Source organism: Sceloporus undulatus, chromosome 6 (assembly GCF_019175285.1).
Source record: "Sceloporus undulatus isolate JIND9_A2432 ecotype Alabama chromosome 6, SceUnd_v1.1, whole genome shotgun sequence".
In the NCBI taxonomy this organism is placed as follows: Eukaryota; Metazoa; Chordata; class Lepidosauria; order Squamata; family Phrynosomatidae; genus Sceloporus; species Sceloporus undulatus.
The window spans coordinates 145184065-145208194 of NC_056527.1; the positions used below are offsets into that span (position 1 = coordinate 145184065).

Consider the following 24130-nt stretch of genomic DNA (forward strand, 5'->3'; position numbering starts at 1 on the left):
TGCCTTTGCAATCTCTCTAACTACTGCTAAGGGCATTTAAGTGTTTTGCTAAGCATCAGTGTAAATTCCCAGACTGAGCAGAGGAATTGGCTGCAAGATCAGACACTCGGCAGTGCCAATAACTAACATGCTGGATTGTGTTTACATAGCAAACACATGCCGGAAAGGCCCATAGGGATGCCATCCAAATTTCTGCTGGAGAAAGATGACAGATGTCTCAGCTCTGCCCTGTGCAGTAAGGTGAAGGGACAACATCACCCACTATGTGAATTTCAACACTGGAAGATAATGCTTCTCCACAGATAGATCCTGACAGCTCCAGTTGCATAGATGGAAAATTAACCATCCAGTTTCAATTGCTTCCTCAAGCAATTAGAAACAGTTGGCTCTTAAAGGCCATATTTGTTTTAGACTCATCGTATTTCTAAATACTACTGGAGCTTGCATTTTGCTGACTGACCTGCATCAGAATTCCCTGCTTCAGCATTTAGGAAGTTTTAATAAAGCTGTTGATTGCTCCAATGTGGACTATAGGGCACACATCTGGCAGCATGGATTGCAGCAAGGTCCAAGAGGCAGGGAGCCAGAGCAAAATCTGTCTTGGTAGCACTGAGGCATAGAAATAAGCAAACTCCAAAACCATCATCTCTCACTTGAGTCTGTGTGACTCAGAGCTACTATTTTATGTCACCTTTTGAATGGTGCAACTGTATAGTACTCTCAGAACACAGAACATCTGTGTTCAAAGAGGCACAGAAAGCATACTATGAAGATCATAATAACAGAGAGTCTTTTAGAAATTATTTGTCATGGGATGCACAAATATTTGTGGATGGAATCAGCTTCATTGAGACAATAGGTGCAGAAATCTGGCCACTACTTTCTCACCTCATCACTTTTCTACAACTAGTGCAATGGGCATAGGACAAGCTGAAAGATGTTTCACTTTCCCCCTCTACATGTGCTTGCCATTGCAATTGCCCTTTCAGTGGCCTGCAAAGAGGGAGGCATTCAATGGGGGAACTGTAAGAGATTCCAACCACTACATCCCCCAAACCAATAATGTGCAGTCACATTGGTGGTAGTGGGGATAACATTTCCAGGGTTTCCAGATTCATGTTTGCTGCTGAATGTCCAGTTTTCTCAAGTAACAATCCACTCAATTCTGCATAACCAAAAGAAGAAGAAGAAGAACGTTAAAAACAAGATTATTGCCTTATTAAGATACTGGTTGACATTCTATACTGCAGTTATGGATTCAGCCAGAATGATGATGTTTCTAGCCTTCTGACCAGCAAACAAGGCTGTGACAGAGAAGATTATCACACATGGATTCACTGTAAGTGAATCACCAGGGAAACGTTAGGCAAGTGTGCACAAGTGTAACCCTGAAACGCTTCCCCTACGTTTTGCAATCATGAGTTCCTTCTGGAATCGTTCAGGGAGAGTGACTTTCCTGTTAACGCTGATTTTCCATTAATAGGAAAGTCACTCTCCCTGAACCATTCCAGGACACTAGAGAGAGCTCATGATTGCATGACGATGGGGAAGTGTTTCAGCATTACACGTGCATGCACTTGCCTAATGTTTCCCCGGCGATTCACTCACGGTAAGTCCTCATGTGATAATCCTCAGTCAGAAGCAGGACTCCATAACAACCCCTTCTCACAGCCTCACTCACTGGTGAGAAGCTGCTGAAAAGGCCAAATTCTTTGAATCACCAAATGGCAGCTCAACAGACTTCTGTTACCCAGTGTCACTGCTGGCTCTTAAGGTGGGCTGTGGATGAGACTCATGGCAGGCTATGATATTTAGTTATGTGTATGATGCAGAATATCAGCAGCTGATATTATGTGTTAATGATTCTTAGATATGGAATACAAGTAATTAAAATATGTGGCAATTTTTTAAATTACATGCACATATAAAAACCTATTTGAGTGTATTAAACGAACAGACAAAGAGTGAGTGGAGTCCCCAGTTCTCCCATTCTGTTCCATGGAATATAACATTTTGAAGGATGTAACCATTACTATCGATGGCTGGCATCCTGTTAATTGCATAGACAGGCATAAGTCCACTTTATGCTTGCGTATGTCTCTTTTTGGTCATTGCTGAAGTTGGTATTCTTTCCCACCCTTCTCAGTGACCATGGTCCTCTCAACTGCTGCAGCCTCCTCATAAAGCCACTCACTGGAACATGGATGGGAGAATCAGAGAAATGTCTGGCTATGTTCCCATGGAACAATGACCCCTTTTGGTGAGACTACTGATATCCCTGGCTAATCTCAGTCCCTGGATGATCACCAGTTTGACTATGAGGACATAGCTAGGACCTTCTCTGATTCCACACACAGCCACAAAATGTCCATGCAGGGGTGCAGTAGTTCAACAGGGAGTCTGGAAGTGTTGAGTGGACAACTGAAGCATAGTTCCATATGTGGAACCATGACTCTATATTGTGCTATACAGGATTTTGGCTGCAGGCTTGCCAAATGAGCTGGAACCTGGTTTTCCAGGATTCCAACTCCCTTGGAGAACCTCCACAGAGAGCAGAAGAGCTTCCCTTTCTCCTCTGTGTATGTCTCACCCTCCATACATAGAAGATAAAGGAAGTGACAACAAGGAATGGGGCTAGTTCACATCTCTCCTCATGTGTTGATAACGGAGCTACTGAGAAACAACAGGGTGTATCAGCATGCTTGCAGAAAGCCAAGCTTTGAAGAATTTCCAACAACAGTGGTCACAGTAATAATAATAATAATAATAATAATAATAATAATAATAATAATAATAATAATTTATTTATTTATAGCCTGCCCAATCACAAGGAATCCAGGCGGGTTACAACAGTAAAAATAAAGATAATACAATACAATACAATACAATACAATACAATAAATAAAATACAATAAAATTAAATTAAAGAGAGCGAAGTGAGTACATTCACAGTTAGGCCTGATGGAAGTAGGGCCTCTCTTTTTAATTTCCTCCCAGGTCTGATGATGATGTCATGGAGGGAGGGCTCTTCTTCTTGAGGCAAGGATTTTAATTAATTTTAATTTAATTCTTCTCATTAAATTTAAGAGAAGAATTGGTGGACAGAGTGACATAAGTCACAGTAAATGGGGAGTAGAACTAGGTAGGAAAGGCCTGCCGGAAGAGATCCGTCTTAAGAGCCTTCTTAAAGGCTGTAAGAGTAGAAATGTCACGGATCTCCTTCGGCAGGTCATTCCATAGCTTCGGAGCTGCAATGGAAAAGGCCCTCTGGGTGACTGAAGTTAGCCAGTATACTGAGTACATATTGGGAGAGGGGGGCAGGAGCACTTCACCATAATATATTTTATTGTAGAACCAGTGTGTTTGTGCATGCATGCATGGGGGTTAGGATCTGTGAACATTTCAGCTTCACAGAAGAAACAAAAACCAAGGGCACCACTTACCACTAGTGAAATGAAAGGGTTTAATGAGTCATCCCACAGAATTAGTCATTATTAGTCATCCCATAGAATAGCTATCAATCCAATTTAGTACAAAACTAGCTCAAAAAAACTGAATTGTTAGCTATAAACACAGCTGTGTGTGTTAGAAACAGTGAAGTAGAAAAACATAAAAATCTGTGCAATGGCAGCATTTTGATCTCAGAGGTCAAATGACTGTAGTCCCATAGAGGACCACTGACTGTAGTCTTTATCTGTTTTGTGATCTGTGGGGAAATTTGCTATGATATGCACATAAGTGCTGGTGTCCCATTACTGGGAAGAAATGGTAAGGAGCAGATTATCTTTCATTTCCTTTCTGAATAGACTGCAAATAAAAGGGCACAACTCAAAATGTGTAGCTTGTAAAAGTCACGTAGGCATACTTCACTCAATGGTGAAAATGTAACTCTTCCAAGAGAGAAGTGGTTAAAAGTTTGTTTCTGGTCTTGAAAAGGGGGAGGCAGAAAGGTGCATTGTTAAACAGTGAAAGGAGGTTGTAACTGTGAAAAGACTTCCAATAGATGCTTCCTTTTTGTGAGGCAAGGGGAGAGAAAAAGAGTGATGGAGGAACTGAGGGCCATAAAACAGTATTACTGGCCACATGAGTTTCCAAGGATCACTTGTGTGACAGAGAAGAGTATCTACTTTGCAATCTTCTCAATGCTGGACTTGGAAAGATTCATAACTAATACCCTGAAGATTTGCTTCCCATAAGTGCAGATAATACATGTCTAGGCGGACCAATTCTGTATAAAGCAGCTTCATATCTGTGGGGAGATATGAAGAGAAATGGCTGCATGTCTTTGTTTTGCAGGCCTGAAATCTGACATATGGAGTACATTACCTTCCTCTTTTTTTCAGGTCCTGAGCAATGAGAACACACTGACATTAAAAAACGTCCGCCAAGAAGATGCTGGGAAATACGTGTGCCGAGCGGTGGTGCCACGTGTGGGAGCAGGAGAACGGGAAGTGTCGCTGACTGTCAATGGTACTTAACTTGGAATATCCCTACCATCCTTCTACTTTCATCATCATTTTCACATCCCAGCAAGAGCAACAATATGTTGCTCTGCCTGGGACCAAAAGTAACATTCCATACAGAAATGTTAACAGGACTGGTAGCTGATTTCCCCCAAAAAACTTCAATGATGAGAAACTGTCCTCCAACACAACTGAAGGCAACCAACAGGTTTAAAAGACACAGGCCATGTTGTGGGGCATACAGGTCATTATCCTCTACCACCTGGCTGCCACTTCCCATCATCTGCCCCACCAGACCTTGCCCAATGGTAGGGCTGGTACCATGTCTAGGTAAAATGATACAAAGTGATGCCACATCCCTTGGTTATCAATCTGATATTCTAGATTCTGAGCCGCATAGTACAAAGGAAAGGGTAGGTTCACAGTAACATGGGAACAAAATCGGAACATAGGCCCAGAACAGACGGGCTTTTTCAGCGCTCTCGTCACATGCGAGGGTTGCCTCGCACACACCTGGCAACCCTCGCACGTGACGAGGGCGCTGCAGTTGCAGCGTGCCCACGAGATGCGGCGCAGATGTGCTACTTCCAGACAGGGCAGCACAGCTGCAACGTCACCGCGCCATCTCTGGTGCTTTGTGGCGTCGAAGCAGCGCCGCAAAAAGGAGCCACTTCCGGGCGCTTCTTTTTTGCTCCGAGGCAGCGTCGCACAACTTGGTTGCTGCGGCACTCCTGCGGAGCAAAAAGAGGCACCAGGGAGGTGCCTCTTTCTGGCAGTCTGTACCCCACCATAGGAACAAAATCTGATTGCAATAGTAGTCATTGCTGTTGTTACTGAAAATGCTTATTGAATTTGTAAAAGACTTATATGAAAAGAAAGGGGACAGAAAAATTAATATCAATTCCATAGGATGCAAACTTTGGGCCCTTTCAGACTACCTTTTACCCTGGATCAGAACCCGGATTAACCACGGGAAGTTAATATTAGCCCTGATCCTTCCACAAGCGAAAACAAAGGTTTCACACCTATTCAGGGGCAAATCTGTCTTAGCACGGGTCTTTTGAAAGCGGAGTAAAAGCTGTATCTTTTGAGAAAAATGGGGTCCGGCAAATATGAAATTGTCCCCGATCGTGATCGGGTCAAGTTCAGGGGAGGGATTTAGGTCAGAGGGAGGGCAGAGAGCGGAACATGCCTCCCCTTCATCAGAGTCCGGAGGAGGAGGAGGAGGAGGAGGAGGAGGAGGAGGAAGGACCAAGGCGAAGGGTGCCATGGAGGGCAGAATCGTAAGACGGAAGAAGAAGCAGGGTGAAGGGTCAAGTTCAGGGGAGGGATTTAGATCAGAGGGAGGGCAGAGAGCGGAACATGCCTCCCCTTCATCGGGGTGATGGAGGAGGAGGAGGAGGAGGAGGAGGAGGGAGCCTTGGAGAAAGGGTGCCAAGAGAATCCGGGTGATGGAGGAGGAGGAGGAGGAGGAGGAGGAGGAGGAGGAGGATGGAGCCGGAGGAAGGGTGCCAAGGGCAATCGGAATGATGGAGCAAGAGGAAGAGAAGGAAGGAGCCTCAGAGAAAGAGTGCCAAGAGAATCGGGGTGATGGAGCAGGAGGAGGAGAAGGATGGAGCCGCAGGAAGGGTCAATTTCAGGGGAGGAAATGAGGGCAGAGGGAGGGCAGAGAACGGAACAAGCCTCCCTCTCGCACCAGGCAGTTCTCTCTCTTTCTCTCTCTCTCTCTCTTTTTATTTTTTATTTTTGATAGACTATGCGAATGATTTTTGGGTGATACATATAGATAGAATGTGTGTGTGCTTGTGCTACATTTCCCTTTCATTTCCTCTTGCTCCCAGAACAGCAGCCTCACTTTACAGGAGGCTTATTATTATTATTATTATTATTATTATTATTATTATTATTATTATTATTATATTTGAATGCTACAATATAGATAGAATGTGTGTCTGTTTGTGCTACATTTTCCTTTTCATTTGCTTGCTGCGGGCATGGCACCTCACTTTACAGGAGGCATTTTTATTATTTGTTTTTTGTTTAAAATGCGAATGCTACTATGCGAATGTTACAGATGTTTCCCTTTCAATTTGGCAAATTGATACAGAATGCTTTTGCTACACACAACACACACACACCTGGAGGTTTTTAAATTTGACAGAATATGTGCACACTGTCGCCAGTTGTTGTTTTTTAAAAAGGAGGGGGGAAAGCACCCATTCAGTTGGCCAATGGCTGTAGGAAACGTCACCTTTAACAAAAGCAGAAGTGAATTTGATTGACAGCAAAGGAGCCTTCATTTTAAACCAGTACCGCAAATGTGAACTCTCTGCAAAGAGACGCAATGGTATTGCTTCCCGAGGGATTCGGGAGGGGGGGATCCGAATCTGCCCAGTTCCATCCAGGGCAAATAGGTGAGTTTGAATGGGGCCTTTGTCTGAGATCTCGCATCATCAGAGGTAAGATGATGAAGCTCTGCCACTGCAGTTGTATCTGACAATGACGGTGTCCTAAAACCCACCTTTTCTGCCTGGCAGAACTCCAGCCAAAGGGTTTCCAAGGCAGTGCAGATTGGTGCACTGGGAATATGACATCATCAGTGCTTTCCAAGTCATACATACATATATTTTATTCCGTCAATGACCAGCAAGACATAAGAAAGTACAAAGCATAATACATAAGTGCAACAATAGATTTCAAGTGACACACAATAAAATAGGATAAGGTAAAATAATGTAAAAACACTCCCCTGTGATTTTGTAAATTTCATGATTACATGAAAATAAAATAAGCTAACATCCTTTGTACAATTAGCAGTGAAGCAACGGCAGTGTTTTAGGGATGCCAGCTTTACTACTGTATATCCATTCTAAAGTGTCATCTCCGCATCTCTGCATCCCTTTTACTTTTACAGTGATGTCTGGGGGCAACATGCTGATTAAGGGGCGTAGACAGACATATTTTGATGACCAGCAAAGTTTTTAAAAATTGCATCTGACAATGACGGTGTCCTAAAACCCATCTTTTCTGCCTGGCAGAACTCCAGCCAAAGGGTTTCCAAGGAAGTGCAAATTGGGGCACTGGGAATATGACATCTGCAGTGCTTTCCCAGTCAGAGAACAAGCAGCTGGAGAGACCCCTTGGGGTCCTGCTGCAACAGCCTGCTCCTGGGGAGAATGCAGATGCTATTTCCAAGATAGATGGGAAGGTGGATGGGGATTATGTTTGGTCATTAATGACTATAAAATTCATTCCCCACAGTGACCGGATTGTCAGTCCGGTTTATGATCTCATAAATAGTGAACAGGATGCCAGCCTTCCACAAGAGATCTATTGTTATTGTTATTGTTGTTTTGTAGCCCCCCTTTCCTTTTATGGAAGCCTCAAACATCCATTTGTTGAGCACTGACACAGTTTAAGTGTGGCTAATGCTGAAGAGCGAACCAGGGACAAACCATCACAGCCATCAAAAAAAGCTGTCAACCATTCCCTTGCTTGCCGCTCAGCATGTCATCTCTTGCCTCCTCCCTTCCCTGTTGGCTGCTGAAGTTTAATTACAATTCAGATAGCTTACAGAAAACAAAGCAATACATTTGATGAAAACAAAGATCCCGCTCAGAGAGAGAATAAGAGAGAGAGAGAGAGCTTTGCTTTTCCTTTCATAGAATCACAGAGTTGGAAGAGACTTCAAGAGCCATCCAGTCCAACCCCATTCTACCATGCAGGAACTCTTAATCAAAGCATCCCCAACAGAAGGCCATCCAGCCTCTGTTTAAAAATCTCCAAAGAAGGAGACTCCATCACACGCAGGCAGTGTATTCTCCTGTCAAACAGCTCTTACTGTCAGAAAGTTTTTCCTAATGTTTAGGTAAAATATCTTTTCCTGTATCTTGAATACATTGTTCTGTGCCCTGTTCTCTGGAGCAGCAGGAAAAAAAGCTTCCTTCATCTTTAATATGACACCCCTTCAAATATTTGAACAGGACTATCATGTCACCTGTTAACTGTCCCTTCTCCAGGCTAAACATCCCCAGTTCCCTAAGTCTCTCCTCATAGGGCATGGATTTCACTCCATTCCACATTTTGGTTGCCCTCCCTTGGACAAGCTCCAGCCTGTCAACAACCCTAGCCACTAGACCAGGGGTGGCCAATTCAGGAGTGGGAGAGGAGCGGGCAATGTTGCTGTATTTTCATGTGCCAGAAGTGACCACTTCTGTACACAATTTTAACTGCATTTTAGTCAGATATTTGTTTGGGGGGGGGGGGTTGGGGAGCTCTGGGCATAGGGGAGATAAACTGCCACATTTACAGATGATTTTGGGGTGCATTTGGCTGAATTTCAGACCAAAAAGTTGTCCAATATTTCACAATTTAAAAAAGGAAAAAGAAACAATTGTGTCTGGTGAGGCTTCTGGGAGGCTTAAGGCCTTGGCGTCACAAGGGGCACGTGGCCCACAGTCTTTCCTTTGCCCATCCATGATAGACAGCCAACAGTCTGGCCTGGACATTTGAAGTACCCTTGAAACAAACTCTTGCCTGAACACATGAAAAATACTTGTGTTACAGCAAATTCCATTCATGGCCCTATTATCAGCCACGACTATTGGTTGTACTAGCATGAGAGTTTGCATCAACAGTTTCTAGAGGGCCATACATTCCCTATTCCTGTATAGATGTTCCACCAGATATTGGTCCAGCAGTGGAGCACACAGGAACATAGAAAGCTACATTGCACTGAATCAGACCATTGATCTGTAGTGCCAAGTGTTATCATTACTGGCCCTCCGTGGTTTCGGGATGAATTCTTTCCTAGCTGCAGCTGGAGATTTCTAGTATTTGGTCTCCCATCCAAAATACTAACCACTATCCCATTTAACTTCCAAAATCAGGTAGGAAAAGTGTTTTCAGGGTAGCTTTGTGGGAGAGAAGAACCCTCCATCCACTGTCACAGCAGGAGAATTCTTGCTCTTTAGGCAGTTCTGAAGTGTTATTTCTTCATCCATTCTGCAAAGCACAGAGGGCATTTAATCCTGAGCTATCATCCCCTTCAATTAGGATGATCCATTTTCTTGTGTATAGGAAATCCTCTTCCCAGATGGAAATAAAATAAATCTCAACATCTTATAAGAAAACTGTTCTGGCATCTACCAGCACTGATAAGGAATGCAGGGGAAGAGAGAGAGAAACCTTGAACTCTACCTATTGTATAAGGGAAATACTATCAGTCAGAAAGCCCTTACCAATGTAATAATAAGGATAAATGACCAATTGCCTGGAGCAGAAGATACACCACAAACCAATTTGCTGCAGGTAATCATGTCAAGCAGCCCCTTTATCAAGAATCCTTCTTTTTCTGTTGTTGTTTTTTTAAATCCCAGACACCAGACAAAGGTGTGAAGGAAAGGAACTGTGGTTGCATCACCAAGCACTGGTGTCCATTGAACATGGAGAAACCTGGGGCTCAAGGGTGGTTTTCAGGATAAATTGTGGGTGATGAAGGTATGTGACGTATTTAGGCTACCAGTGTTGCATTATAAAGGTAACCGAATGATAACTAAATGTTTCCAGTAGGTGAGATTTTCTTGGCAGCTAGGGCCCCATTCACACTAAAGAAATAACCCACGTTATTTCATGAATTTGCCATGATCAAATCTCTCCATGGCATGTTATCATGGGATTCCCATTTACACTCACACAAATGCCATGGAGAGATTCGATCCTGGCAATCACGGCAGGAGGAGGAAAGGGAGGAAGAGTGCAAACAGAGGAAGGCTAATCCCCTGATTGGAGGAGTCAGAGAGGGGGGAAGAGGAAGAAGGATGCAATGGCAGAAAGGAGGAGGAGAAGGACCCGATCAGAGCTGGGAGGGAGGAAAGATGGGCTCTGAATGGGATTGATCTGTATGTTCCGATTGGCAGCTCCCACAAAAAGACAGTTCTTTTAAAAAGAACCTCTGATTTCCCCATCTTAAAAAATCCTGGGTTAAGGGGGGATTTGCACTGCCCCCCCACCGCCACCCAAAATCTGGTCAGGAAAACCTGGCACAAGTGTGAACATCCCCAATTTACACCGGTTTGGACCCCCAGGTTATTTTTCAGTGTGAATGGGCCCCAGATCTCAGATTCTCAGATGCATGTGAGTGATCCTTCTCCTCTACCCTATCCCCGCAAATAGAAACTCACAGCTATCCATTCAGCATCAGGACACATACTAGCCACCTGACATGTCAGTGGGTCAAACCACCTCTGTGTGTGTGTGTGTGTGTGTCTGTCTCTCAGACTCATCTGATTCAGACTTTTGTCTTTATGAAAGTAACTGCATAAAAGGAATGTCCTCCCGAAGATGCTAGCAAGTGCTTCAAAGGAATGACTGCTATTCACTCAGGAGCCTGCCTCCTGGAAATTTCTGGCCTTCCTTTGATTCTAGAAAGGCCCCGAAGTCAGAAAACCTTCCTTTCCTTTTGTTTGAGCTTCTGGGGCTGCACAAATAAATTGGCACGGAAGCTCTAAAAATAACAGCAACCGAGAGTGCCACCATTTATATCCATAGCAACACCATTCAAAGCCTTTAGATGCCCATAGACTGTCTAACACTCAGCCCTGAATGCCAAGCAAGGAGCATGGCAGCCTTCACTAACCAACACACAACCTGTTGGGGAATAAGGCTCTGGTCCTGAGCTGCGAAAAATAAAAACACCAGTTTCCTTCTTCATATTTACCTAAAGGCTGCTCATTTTTTTTCAAGCATAATTTTTGGTCACATTCTATTATCACAGTGATAAATTTTTAGATGTTAAATTCCAGGAGTGATATCTTATTTATTATTAGTATTAGAATTATTTATTATCATCTCATTTGTTATTATTTTTATTAATATCCCTCCTTTCTCCCAAAATTCAGAGACAAGTCAGGTACAACATTATCAGGCTCTAAGAAAACATAGTAAAAATACCGGAACTTAACTGCTATCTCTTTGTTGCCAGTAGACTTTGCAAGGAGAGTTAGAAACACAAGCATTTCCAGCATCCTTGACAACAGATCTAAAGCTGGGCAAGAGTGGAGAATCTTTTTTTTTGGGGGGGGGGGGGGATATTTAAAATTCTAATTTGGAAAAATGTTTCAGGGAGGTGCATTCTGGCAGTGGATGAGGCCATGGAAAGGAGTCCAGTAGTGGAGTGAGCATGACCAAAGTGCACAGCTCACTTCCATGCAACAGTTTGAAAGGTGCCTGAAAATTTTATAGCTTAACTGTCTGCTAAGGATGTAAATCTGCATACAAGAACAGAAAATTTCAGTGATTTGTTCTCCGTGCCATGAGAATAAGAGGATTTCTGCACAATCTTTGAGCACTGCTCAGATGTCAAGACTCCACATGGAAAAAAACCCTGCACAGAAATAAATGTGATATTTCTGCGCAGAAAACATGGGCTGGACTATATGTACTGCTTAGCTGCAAAACTATCTTGGACTCCTAGTCCAGTCCCCTCCAGAAACCTACTTTACTGGGCATCAGCCATACAAAGAGAAAAGAGTCCATTCTGCAGGTGACTGGTGTGGATGAATTGCAATGTGATCCTGCTTCTCATAATTGTGTCCTCACTGGCTGAAGGGAGGTATAAATGCCATCCACCTGTTTGCCTCCCCCCTCCCACTGACAGCAAAATGAACCCCCTTCTTTCAAAGCTGCCTAATAAAAAAAGGTTTGGAAGAGTAGTTATGATCATGGCAATGGTGCCATGATGGTGACTATGTAGGGATTGTGAATATGGAGTACTTATGAATGTGTAAATGTAACAGAATGTCAGCCACGGATTTTAAGCAGAAATCTTTAGAGCAGGAGAGAGGCCCAAATCCAGTTGATAATCCCATTGTTCCCAACTCATTGGTGATATGGGACAGTCGTGTTTTCCTCCCACTACATGGCTCTGTGGGAGACACTCTCATAACTGCGGTATTGTCCCTGGGCGAAAGGGAGCCTTGCAGGATTGTACTAGTGGAACATTACTTTCTGCCAGCTACATACAGGATCCAGGCCAATGTAATATGCTCAAAATACACTGTTTCCTGGACATACAGAGGTATAAAATAGAGTTGTGCCTGCATAAGTTTCTAACAGGATGCCAAACTGAATTTTGTACAAAACACACTGACTTCGGTTCAAAAATTAGAAGGAGTAAAATTAACCCTCTTGGGTGGCTTCCTTAAAGTATGGACAGCTTACAACCAGAATGGATTTAGCACCAGATGGGGGCCACCCTTGCTCCTGTTCCCCCCCCCAAAAAAAAAAGTGCATTGAGTCTTGTACACTTGAACTCTGGGGAAGAGGGAGCATTATTTGCCTTTTTCTTCAAGAACATAAATGTCTTAGGCTGTTCCTGCCTAGCAATGTGCAAAGGTCTTACAATGTGTGCCTACCCTCATGACTTCTCTTTCCACTCCATCTTTCTTGCTTGTTCATAACACCTCATTATGTATGAAGCGTGATGCAAATTTTTACCTTGGTAATTCTCCACTAGATCTGTCTGTGTCAGGGAACCCTCATAATCTGCAAGAAGATTTCATTGTCTGCATTATAGAACAGGTAGAAAGTGGAAAGTAGGAAGTGCTTGTGTTATGTGGGAGTGCCCTCTGATGGCTACCTGTGGCTCACCTGTGAGAGCCAATTCAGTTTTGGGAAGATGTGCAGACAATAAATTATTATTAACCTTTATTTATAAAGCACTGTAAATTTACACAGCGCTGTACATACAATCTTTTTTAATTAGATGGTTCCCTGCCCTCAGGCGTACAATCTAAAAAGACACGACACAAAAGGAGAAGGGAATGGTGGTGGAGAAGGGGATCAGGTCCAGCAGTTCTTCTCTACCTCCGAGGCCTGAACCAAGGGAGATGGACTGGAGGGGGAGGGCTTGGCTTCTTAATGGATGGTTAAAAAGAGGCATCCTGGGGCAGAGAGGGGCTTACCCCTGGGAATGCTTCTCTAAACAATATAGTCTTTAACTCAGTTTTGAAACTGGGCAAAGAAGTGATGGTGTGTGCACGTGGTGGAAGAAGGTTCCAGGAGTAAGGGGCAGCAAGTGAGAAGGGACGAATCCAGGAGGGGGCAGTGACAATCCTACACTGGGACAGGAGACCTTGACTAACAGAGTGGAGAGTACGAGTGGGAATGTAAGGAGAAAGAAGGTCAGATAAGTAAGGAGGGGCCAGTCCATGGAGGGCTTTGAAAGTCAACAACAAAAGCTTGTACCGGATGCGGAAGGGGAAGGGGAGCCAATGAAGGGAGGATAAAAGAGGAGAAACATGGTCAAAGCGGTGAGCGGATGTGATAATATGGGCAGCCGAACGCTGGACAGAGATTAAAGGATGGAGGTGTAAGAGAGGAAACCCTGTCAGAAGAAGGTTACAATAATCTAGTCGTGATACCACTACGGCATGGACCAGAGTCTTGGCAGTAGAGGCTGAGAGGAATGGACGAATCTTGACAATGTTGTGGAGAAAGAATCTACAGGCCTTGGCATTGGTCTGGATCTGGGGAATAAACAACAGAGAAGAGTCAAAAATAAAGGCAAGACTGCGGGCTTCCTGGACCAGTTGAATAGAAGTGTCGTCGACAGAAACAGAAAAGGAATATTGAAGGGTGGGTTTAGATGGAAAGACAAGAAGCTCAGTCTTAGACATGTTGAGCTTCAAGCGCCGAAGCCGCATCCACTAAGAGATGGCAGTCAGACAAGAAGAAACTTGCTGTTCAAGTCCCGGAGAAAGGTCCAGGGTGGAGAGATACAGCTGAGTGTCATCGGCGTACAGATGATAGGAGAAACCAAAGAACTGATGAGTTTACCTAGGGACAGTGTATATAGAGAGAACAGAAGGGGACCCAAGACAGAGCCCTGGGGAACTCCAACAGATAGGGGAACAGAGGACGAAGTCTGACCACCCATGACCACTGCAAATGATCTATCTGACAAGTAATATTTAAACCAGTCGAGAGCAGAGTCAGAGAAACCAAGGTCAGAAAGTAAATCAACCAGGAGACAGTGATCCACAGTGTCGAAGGCTGCAGACAAATCAAGAAGAATGAGACTAGAGTACAGGCCGTTTGCCAATCCAATGTAATAGTAGTACCGGGAGCAATGAGAGAGTGTTGGACTATGACTCTGGAGACCAGGCTTCAAATGTGCACTGAGCCATGAGACCCACTGACTGGCCTTGGGCAGGTCCCACTCTCTCAGCCTCAGAGGATAGTAATTGCAACCCCCCTCTGAAGAAATTTCCCAAGAAAACCATGTGCTAAGATCACTATAAGTCAGAAATGCCTTGAAGGCACACAACAACAGCAACAACAACTTGGGGGGAGTGGAAGTAATACTACTGTTAGATGGTCTGGGGGCAATCCAAACAAGCTGACATCTAAATGAAATTAATACAGGTAGAATCACAAAATCCCAATTGCAAAACATGAGACTAATTAGAAAATGCCACATTATGCAACAATACCTGATTGATTCCTAGTTTCTTGGATAGAATTCAAATCACAAAGTATAGTTGGAAACAGCTGGTAGAGTGGAAAACCCAGAAATAGTACCTGATTGATTGCTAGATTCTTGGATAGAATTGCCATCATGGATAGTCAGTAACATCCAGTATACTGTGAAACCAAGGAAAGGAAGAGGAGAAAAAGAAGTTATAGAGAGCTGGTAGGTAGGTTTTGGCATCCTTGTTAGTATCATGGCTACATGGCAACAGCTGTCAGATGGTGTGAAAGAGTTGACTATTAATGACCTTGTTGAATACCTTTTGTATTTGCTTTGCAGTTTGAAGCTGGGAAAGGATATGACGGTTGGGAATGGACAGGAAAGTGATATTTTTTTCCTGTTGCTAACCTGCTTGTACAGTTCTCATTGCTATGAGGAGAAGATGGATCACATTGGCACACTTTGAATGCTTGTTTCTGCACTATATATAACCCTTTGAAGCCTATATTCAGTTGACTTCAGCCTGGGGAGGTGGTTAGTGTATCTCTGCCAAACTACCCTGTATGTCCAATGATACAGATTTAATTTGATAGCTGACCGAGGGATAAATATGGGTAGAATTTGTTTGAGGACCCAGGTCTATCATTGGCTGTGATGGGATGCTTGGCCCTGCACCAAAAGAGCTGGAATGTTGTGTTTGCTATCAACAAAGCTTATGTTAAAACAGCAGCATGTATCCATGTACAGCACCAAAAGAACTCTTGGAGAGTCCTGGAACTACGTCAAGTTCTGGAGCATAACAGAAGCAAAGAAAAAAGAGGGTGGTGATGGTTGTTGTCCTTTAATAATATCCAGAGTTTATAGTACGAGGTATCTAGCTCCCTCATTCAGTGCCTTTTATTCTCAGCAACCATGAATACAAAAACTGAGTTTAAAACAGGTAAACCTTATTCAGCAGTTCTCATCAGGAAATAATTCCATGCTCTCATTTACATTGCACAACATCTCTGTGAAATTGTGGGTTTGTACCTTCTTTTTAAAAAGGATGGAGCACTATTTCACTCTCTCCCCTTGTTATTTCCCCCCTCCGTTCTCTATCCTTCCTCCACAGGGCCACCTATAATCTCCAGCACACAGACACAGCATGCACTTCATGGGGAAAAGGGCCAGATCAAATGCTTCATTCGTAGCACTCCTCCACCAGACCGAATTGTGAGTAGATGCCTTCCTCCTTCACAATGTGAACAGCAACACAAAGAGGGTTTATACGTATTTTATATCTCTCCCCCCCTTTCGATTAAAAAAATTAGGGAAGCTTATATAATATTAAATTAAAACCTTCCTCTTCTGTCAAGCCTTCCCCCCTGGAAAATGAAGTTGTGTACACTGATCCCATTGACTCTCTAACTCACCCTATTGATTGATTGAATGATTGTTTTTAGATTTGTATATTGTATTTAGTGTTCTTGGTTTTATCTATTTTATGATGTGTTTTGTAATTAGTTTTAAACTCTATGTAAACCGCTTTGATCTTTTGGAAAAGTGGTATATAAATAAAAAATATTATTATTATTATTATTATTATTATTATTATTATTATTATTATTATCATCATCATCATCATCATCATCATAAAAATACAAGTCAAACTAGAGAAAAAACTGTGGTCAGAATTTAAAAATATCCTTTATTGGTCATTGCTGAAGGAGATATCCACTACTTCCTTGTCATAAAGATTCTCCAAGCACAGAACCCACTCCCCCCCCCCCCAGCCATTTAACAGCTGGGGAAAGAGACACAGGCCAGCTATGCTCTAAAAGCTGGACTCACAAAGAAGATTCCCAGGAGTTGTGGATGATGCCTTCATCTTCATGCATTTGCCTTCATGCATCATAACATAGCAAGCTGCTGCCTGGCAATCACCACTTCGACACTAAATGGGGATCGGGAGGGAGCAGCCTTCCATCTGGTGGAGCTTTACACTCTGCTAGCTGTATCTAAGATCTTGGCCAATAAGAGAAAAGTCAACAGCTTAAAACCAATGAAACATCTGTGCTAATAGGGGGTTTAGGTTTATAAAGTCTGGGAAAACAGAAAAGGGTTTTACTTGGTATAATAAAGAAAGCAGAGTAAGAATCACACAGCCTTTCTTTCACTGGCAGATACCACCAAATATAAGGCTCTCTGTAATCTCTATCTGCTAAAGCTTTTCAGTAAGGACAATCATAAAATCATAAAATCGTACCCCAAGGACCATCCAGTCCAATCCCATTCTGCCATGCAGGAAATCTCACTCAAAGCATCTCTGACAGATGGCCATCCAGCCTCTGTTTAAAGACTTCCAAGGAAGGACATTCCACCATAATCTCCGAGGAAGGAGTGTCTTCCACTGTTGAAGAGCTCTTTTATTGTCAGGAAGTTCCTCCTAATATTGAGCTGGAATCTCTTTTCCTGGAGCTTGCATTCATTGCTCCATTGGGTCCTATTCTCTGGAGCATCAGAAAACAAGCTTGCTCCCTCCTCAATAGGACATCCCTTCAAATATTTAAACTTTGCTATCATATCATATAAGTATCCCTGGGACAGTTTTACCACTGTACAAGTTTAAATGCATTTGATCACGATATTTATTCACTAAGGCTTACTAACGGTATAGAATGACCCCAGAATTTGATTTCCCCTGTCAAATATCAAGCTGTCTGATCATAAGTATAAGACTAAAAACTGATAAAGGAATTTCTAGAGGAGCGGAGAAAAAACACCCCCATGGCTAATGACTACTTGCTTTAATGTACAGGCCTGGTCCTGGAAGGAGAATGTGCTGGAGTCAGGTACCTCTGGGCGATACACAGTAGAAACTGTCAGCACAGACGAAGGTGTGATCTCCACATTAACCATCAGCAACATCGTACGAGCCGACTTCCAGACTATCTACAACTGCACGGCCTGGAACAGTTTCGGTTCCGACACTGAGATCATCCGTCTGAAAGAACAAGGTGGGAATTACTATTATATTCTGAAAGCGCCTCCTCTTCGCACACCTGCCCCAAAAGAAGGGGGTCTTGGGGTGGTTTCGGTGGTGGCGATAGTGGGATATCACTCCTTGAAAGCAGAAGGGAGAGGGAGCTCCTTTTATGATAGGAGCAAAAAGTAAAGTAGTAAGTAAAGAAGAAACAAAATGTAAGGTCAGTTTATGAAAGCAGGTTCAATTCAAAACAGGAAAAGGACATGGAACCTCCTCATGATGTCCTCCCAAGTGGTCTTTGAGTATCACCAGAATAGTCAGCACCTCCACAATTGCCTTGGAAACATGTCCATTGTCTTTTCCTTTTCTTTATTTCTGTCTTTCCTCCAAACAACTCCCCTTCATTTGAGTGAAAAGAAAAATAGGGTGAGCTTTGGAACAGCTAACTTGTAGACCAAGTGGAAACTTCTCATTGGTTGGGTGAGGAGAGCCAATTCAGACTGGCAGCAGGGGAGCTGATTCAAACTAAGCAGAAATTTTGCACTTCCAAGACACCTCATTGAGAAACCACACAACGAATCTTCCCAAACTGGGTTTGGATGATCAAGAACAAATGACAGGCTCTTATGGTCCCATTCTATGTCCCTTCCTTCCTCTCCCCTCTCAACATAATACAATGTTTCTGAAAAGCACAATCAGAATTATAAATCTAGAGCTTGATCCTAGTTTGTGGTCCCGGCTTGACAGATTTGCTCAAGCCATCATTTGCTGATAAAGACACCATGGTGAAGTTGGGCTTGAGAAAATTAGGGCATGTTTGCAAGTAAGAGAAACACTCAAGCTTGTCTCTTTCTCCATCCTCTGCTATTATCTAGAGAAGTGCTTCCTCCCTTCCCCCTTATTTATCCACTTCATTAATAGTCATAGCACCCAATGGGAGGTGGAAGTGAATCTTCCCCCTTTTCTAACTCCAAAAGTTATTTTTGGTGAGTGTAAATATGTTATGCTGATTCCATCCAACCTAAAGTCTTGTGAAGCAAAACAATCTTGCACTAACTCACCAGTCCTTCAGTGATTTCATAGATACACAGTTCCAGTCAAACTTGGAGCGCAGCCTGTAACCGATGACTGAATAGGTTTTGTGGTTCTGAGATGGAGCAGCAGAAGCATTTGCAAAAGTTATTGTGGGACTATAATCCCTTGTTGCCCTGCTAGCATAAGGATTCTAGAGATGTAGTCCCCCCCACAAAAAAAAAAAACCTTTCCAAGATCTAAGTGGCTTTAAATGATAGCAAGTGGGAGGACGTATCCCAGCAGAAGGTAAGAGAAATGTGTCCGGGAGACTCTAAACCACTGCCATTGCATCCCAATGCTATATGTCATCATAAAAGCATGTTGTAGAAATGGGATGACATGTGTCAGTTATAAACCAGATTCCACAAGATACCTTTTTAAAATAACTATTGGAGAGAGAATCTGAGAGACTAGGCCTGTCTCAAACAAGGGTTGAGGGAGAAGGAGGTAGCAGGATTTCATTATTTCTTTGGGGGCATATAATTAGAACTTTCTTTAGGTATGCTTTTTTGGCTTGAAAATAGTCGTCTGGGGAATCGCCCCATCCCACTGTTTATCCTTGTCTTTCTCATGACTGTTCACTACTGTTCACAGTAATTTCCCCCACTTTGCTGCTGCTTCAATGGCCATGTCTTCCCCCATTCCATCCATCTCCTTGTGATACCAGCCAGTCAGGGGTCACAGATGTAATGACACATGGCATTCTAGTCAATCATATTTAACTACTGGCTGATGCCACTATGGCTAAATGAAACCTATTTAGAAGAAAGACAGTGCTTCCCTTTCAGATCTTGGGGGGGGGGGCTGCTGGACCTTCCAAAGTGAAGAAAACACTTTGACAATAATCCCTGAAAGAGGGATTGAATTATCCCTTTTCTTTTAAAAAAAAATCTCCCAATGCAAATGATGTCTCCCAACCTGCTATGGTAGTAAAGCAGCTCAAGTACTGCCCGAGTTCAATACCTTGGATCACTCCCTTTAAATGGGTACCACTCCACTGACATGAGAGCCCTCAGCTGTACCATGATTCTTCAAAACACCACCCATTTACAATGCTTATTTTGTCTTCTAAAGGGGTGCTAAGGCTGGATGACTCCCAGAGCGAAGGGCAGAATTACTTCTGGAAGGCCTTCAATTCCATCCTTTCCTATTAAATGCTAGGGCAGGCAGGTGGATTATTCTCATTAAACTCTAATTTATAAGCAAGGCTGCCATCCAGATTGAATTGGAAATAAATGAACTTCTTAAAATTAGCCTTGGGTCCTGTCCAGTGCATATAGACTCAATGGTTTGATTTCCAGTCTTCTGCCTCAGCAAAGAAATGTTGGGCAGGTTAGGAGATGTTTCAGTGGAGCTGCTGTAAGGATGCGAATCCCTGCAAACAACTTTTCAAGAGATGCTTGGTTGTCCAAAATGCAGAAAATGCCATTAATGACCATGTGAGGTACATTTTATAAAGGAAATGGGTGTCTGGTGATTGGCCTGAGGCCCTGGAGCAGAAGACACTGCTGGAAAAGAGAAGTTTGATTCTAGGATAAAAAGCTGTTAAGTTCCACAGGACTGATATTTAGGGCATCTTGATTTTTCATTACTGAACTGATAAGAGAAAAGAAAGAGGTTTTAGCAGTTGCTTTTTTAGCATGAAGAACTGGCATTTGATACACATCAGAGCATGGGAAAGTTATTCTTTTCAATATATCTCCCAGAATCCCTTAGTGAGCACCAGACTGAGGATTCTGGGAGATGTACACCAAAAATGTAGCTTTTTAAGGCTCTGACACAGAGATCTTAGGAATGTTTCATTTTACACGCTGGGTGCAGAATTGTATGTTTGTGTGTGAACACACACACACACACATCCATATCCTAGTACATCGAGGCTGGAAACATTCAGGAGAGCCTTGCCTGACCCCTCTCTGGAAGCTAACTTTGCAATGGAGAACTCTAAAGCAAACCAACATAAAGGGAGGTGTTAGCCCAGTGGGGACGGGGGCGGTGAGAGAATGCCCAAAGAAATTTTATTTCTTATTTCTTATTTCTTATTTTTAAAAAGAGGGAACTGGCAAAAGTTGGCAAGGTTGTAGACACTTGCTTTATTTTCAAACAGGTACGGAAATGAAATCAGGAGCTGGTATGGAAGCAGGTATGGAAGCATGAGTAAAGGTGACTATGTAAATGGCCCCTGAGCCAATCCCAAACAAAACCTAAAACCACATGCTCATGTAGACTGAAGTGACCCAAAAAGGGAGGATTGCGGGAGATAAAAGGACACCTTAGAAAGGAAGCCCAGTTTGAATGAAGAAGCCGTCTTTGTTTTCAGAATCCTTCTACTCACTGGCCTTTGGGTCTCGGTGTTTTAAATGGGATCATGCTAATACACTGGCTGCTCACATGAAACATTGGTAAGCATTGAGACACAGTGCAAGGAAATTCCTGTGTTGCTTGGGGAATCTGGCATATTTATCTGTGGCCCCTCATCCTTTGATGCTGGTGTCTACATACTGGCCTTGCACTTTAAAAGCAATGCAACAATCTGCCATTAAGCAAAATTAAATTCTAGGGGTATCTCATACTTGGCCTACAATGAGTAAATTAAAAATGATCACCGCTGAAACAGACATGAGTTATTATGATCCTGGCAAGGTTGTGGAAATCCACTGCTTATACCAAGGCAAACTGTGGCTTCCACCAGACCTTGTTTGGAGATGTCCCACTGGGAAACAGAGGTGCCAATGCTGTTTAGTCAGTACAATTCAAAGCTTGGAAAAAGTAGGGGGTGGTGGCAGGATTTGGATTGCAACTCCTATAATTCATAATCACATGAGACCTTGTTGGCTGGGGATTCTCAGAGCTGCAGTCACAAAAAATCTAACTTTGAGAGCTTTGGTACCACTGCAAGCTTAGGTTTATCTTTTGCAAGCTTATGTTTACAATTGTACTGAATATCAGTTTGCAGCCATATCTTCATCCTGTTGACTCTGCTATTCTCTTAGCACATGCTGTACATTGTTGCAACATCACAAGCCATCTCCACTGACCGCCATGTTCATTGGTCATCTAGGACTCAAACCTACCAAATTCAGCTTCTTCTAACATGCCTGTGGATTTCTCTGTGTGAATCTAGCAATGTGTGTTGTCTAAGCCACCTCTTTGCTGCTCAGCATTCATTCCATGATCATTTTAAAAGGGAACATTCCCCCCCCCTCCTGAACAGCATACCCTCCAACTTTTGACAGATGAAAACTGGGACAAGTATGGCCAAGCAATGTCAGATTGTTGTCAAAAAAGCAAAAGTTACAAGTGAGGAAGAACACAAAAGCTAGAAGTGGCTGCAGCCATTTGTTTTTGCCTGAATGTAGTAGAAGGGACAAAATTCTATACCTCCCTCTCTTCTCCTCTGCTCTACTCTCGTCTCTTCCCTGAATTAATTGAGTACAAACTACTTTTGCACTTTGAACTTAGTTTGCAGCAACTGAAAAAAAAATGAGAAGAAAGGGGTGAGGAGTCAGAAACTGAGACATTAAAGCCCAGGACAGGCCACCTCAAAAGGTTGGCCTGGTGTTGGCCTGTTTCCCTCCGGAGAGATGCCACAGCTGCCAAACCGCATGGCATCCCTCCGGAGTAAAAAAAAACCCGGAAAAAATGGGTTCTTTTCCTGTCACTGGATGGACGACATGAGTGTGCCACTGGCACACTCATGATGTAAGTGACACGCAGCTACGTGTATATGCTGCACTTTGCTTACGTCATAATGGCAGCGCCCATATGGATGGGACGCTACCATTAGTCTGCCGCTGTGCAGTGCTAGGGTCAGGGACCATGCGGTTGGTGCACGGTCCCTAACCCTAGTATCGGCGGCAGCATGGCGCTTCGGGACCATCTGTCCCGTGTCTGAGTTGCAGCTGAGAAAGTGGGGTGTTAGAAGATTAATTGGGAAAGCTGGAGTATATTGAATAGTTTAAATGTTCCCTTGAATCTAATATGTCCAGGATGACATATTTTTTTATAGGTGGGTCCTTAGGTCAGAGTGGAAGGGGCAGTCCTTTTCTTGCCATCTACCACCCCATTTCAGGATTTTGGAACCTGTGAATGTCCAAACAACAGCTCCCCACAGTCCTTTGCCCATGATGAGTGCACCTACTGGCAGCAGGAGACCAAGGCTCCTGGAAAATCAGACTTCCCCATCCCTGCTCTACTTTCTCTCTTTCTGTTCTTCCTTACCTAGCAGCCTGGCAGAGAGGGCTGGAACTATCTTGCCAGAGGCCGTCATGGAGCATCTGTAGAGTGTTTTTGAGATTAGCCTGAGGGCCACAAACATCATCCCAGGGGTCACAGGTTGCCTGCTGCTCTTGTTTTATGGACAATAAATTGTCATCGAGGGAGCAAGCTTGTTTTCTGCTGCTCCAGAGAACAGGACCCAATGGAGCAATGGATGCAAGCTCCAGGAAAAGAAATTCCAGCTCAACATTAGGAGGGACTTCCTGACAGTAAGGGCTGTTCGACAGTGGAACAAACTCCGTTGGAGTGTGGTGGAGTCTCCTTCCTTGAAGGCCTTTAAACAGAGGCTGGATGGCCATCTGTCAATGGGGATGCTTTGATTGAGAGTTCCTGCATGGCAAAAGGGGGTTGGAATGGATGGCCCTTGTGGTCTCTTCCAGTTCTATGATTCTATGACATCTTTTTTCCTCCATGGTGAACCTTCACCCTCAACATGAGCTTTGTTGAGAATTGAAACACTTCCATCCAGATTGGGGCACTATTCCTTCAGCTCATCTCCCTCCCCTCCCCAATGCCACTTCTGTGCCCTTGACATTCTCCTTCAACGTTTGTGAACTAGCCTGACCAGATACAATGAAATCTTCCTTTTAGGCTCACAAAACTGGTTGGCTGAGCATTTTGAGGTGTATGTGCAGCCTCTTCCTGCAAATGCTCATTGCTGGCCCCACAACTTTGGCAAATGAGAAACTAAACAAGGCTAATTCAAATTTTATTGCTTTTGACCAAAGCACAACAATATAACAATACATATAACAATATAACAGTATAAAAATACATGTAAATTATATCTAAAATGTGGGTATCTCGTATCTGGTACAGAATTTCTAGACAAACTAACAACAATTGTCATTATGCATTAAAAATTTTGTCAAATATAGT

General features: G+C 43.3%; 1 protein-coding gene across 1 annotated transcript in view; it reads left to right on the plus strand.

Moving 5' to 3' along the window:
• Window positions 1–24130, plus strand: part of KIRREL3 (kirre like nephrin family adhesion molecule 3) — a 691985-nt gene that overhangs the window by 555732 nt on the left and 112123 nt on the right. The window contains 4 exon segments of the mRNA XM_042473983.1: window positions 4344–4470; window positions 16046–16146; window positions 17732–17930; window positions 21081–21116. Of these exon segments, the coding sequence (XP_042329917.1) occupies window positions 4344–4470; window positions 16046–16146; window positions 17732–17930; window positions 21081–21116 (463 nt within the window).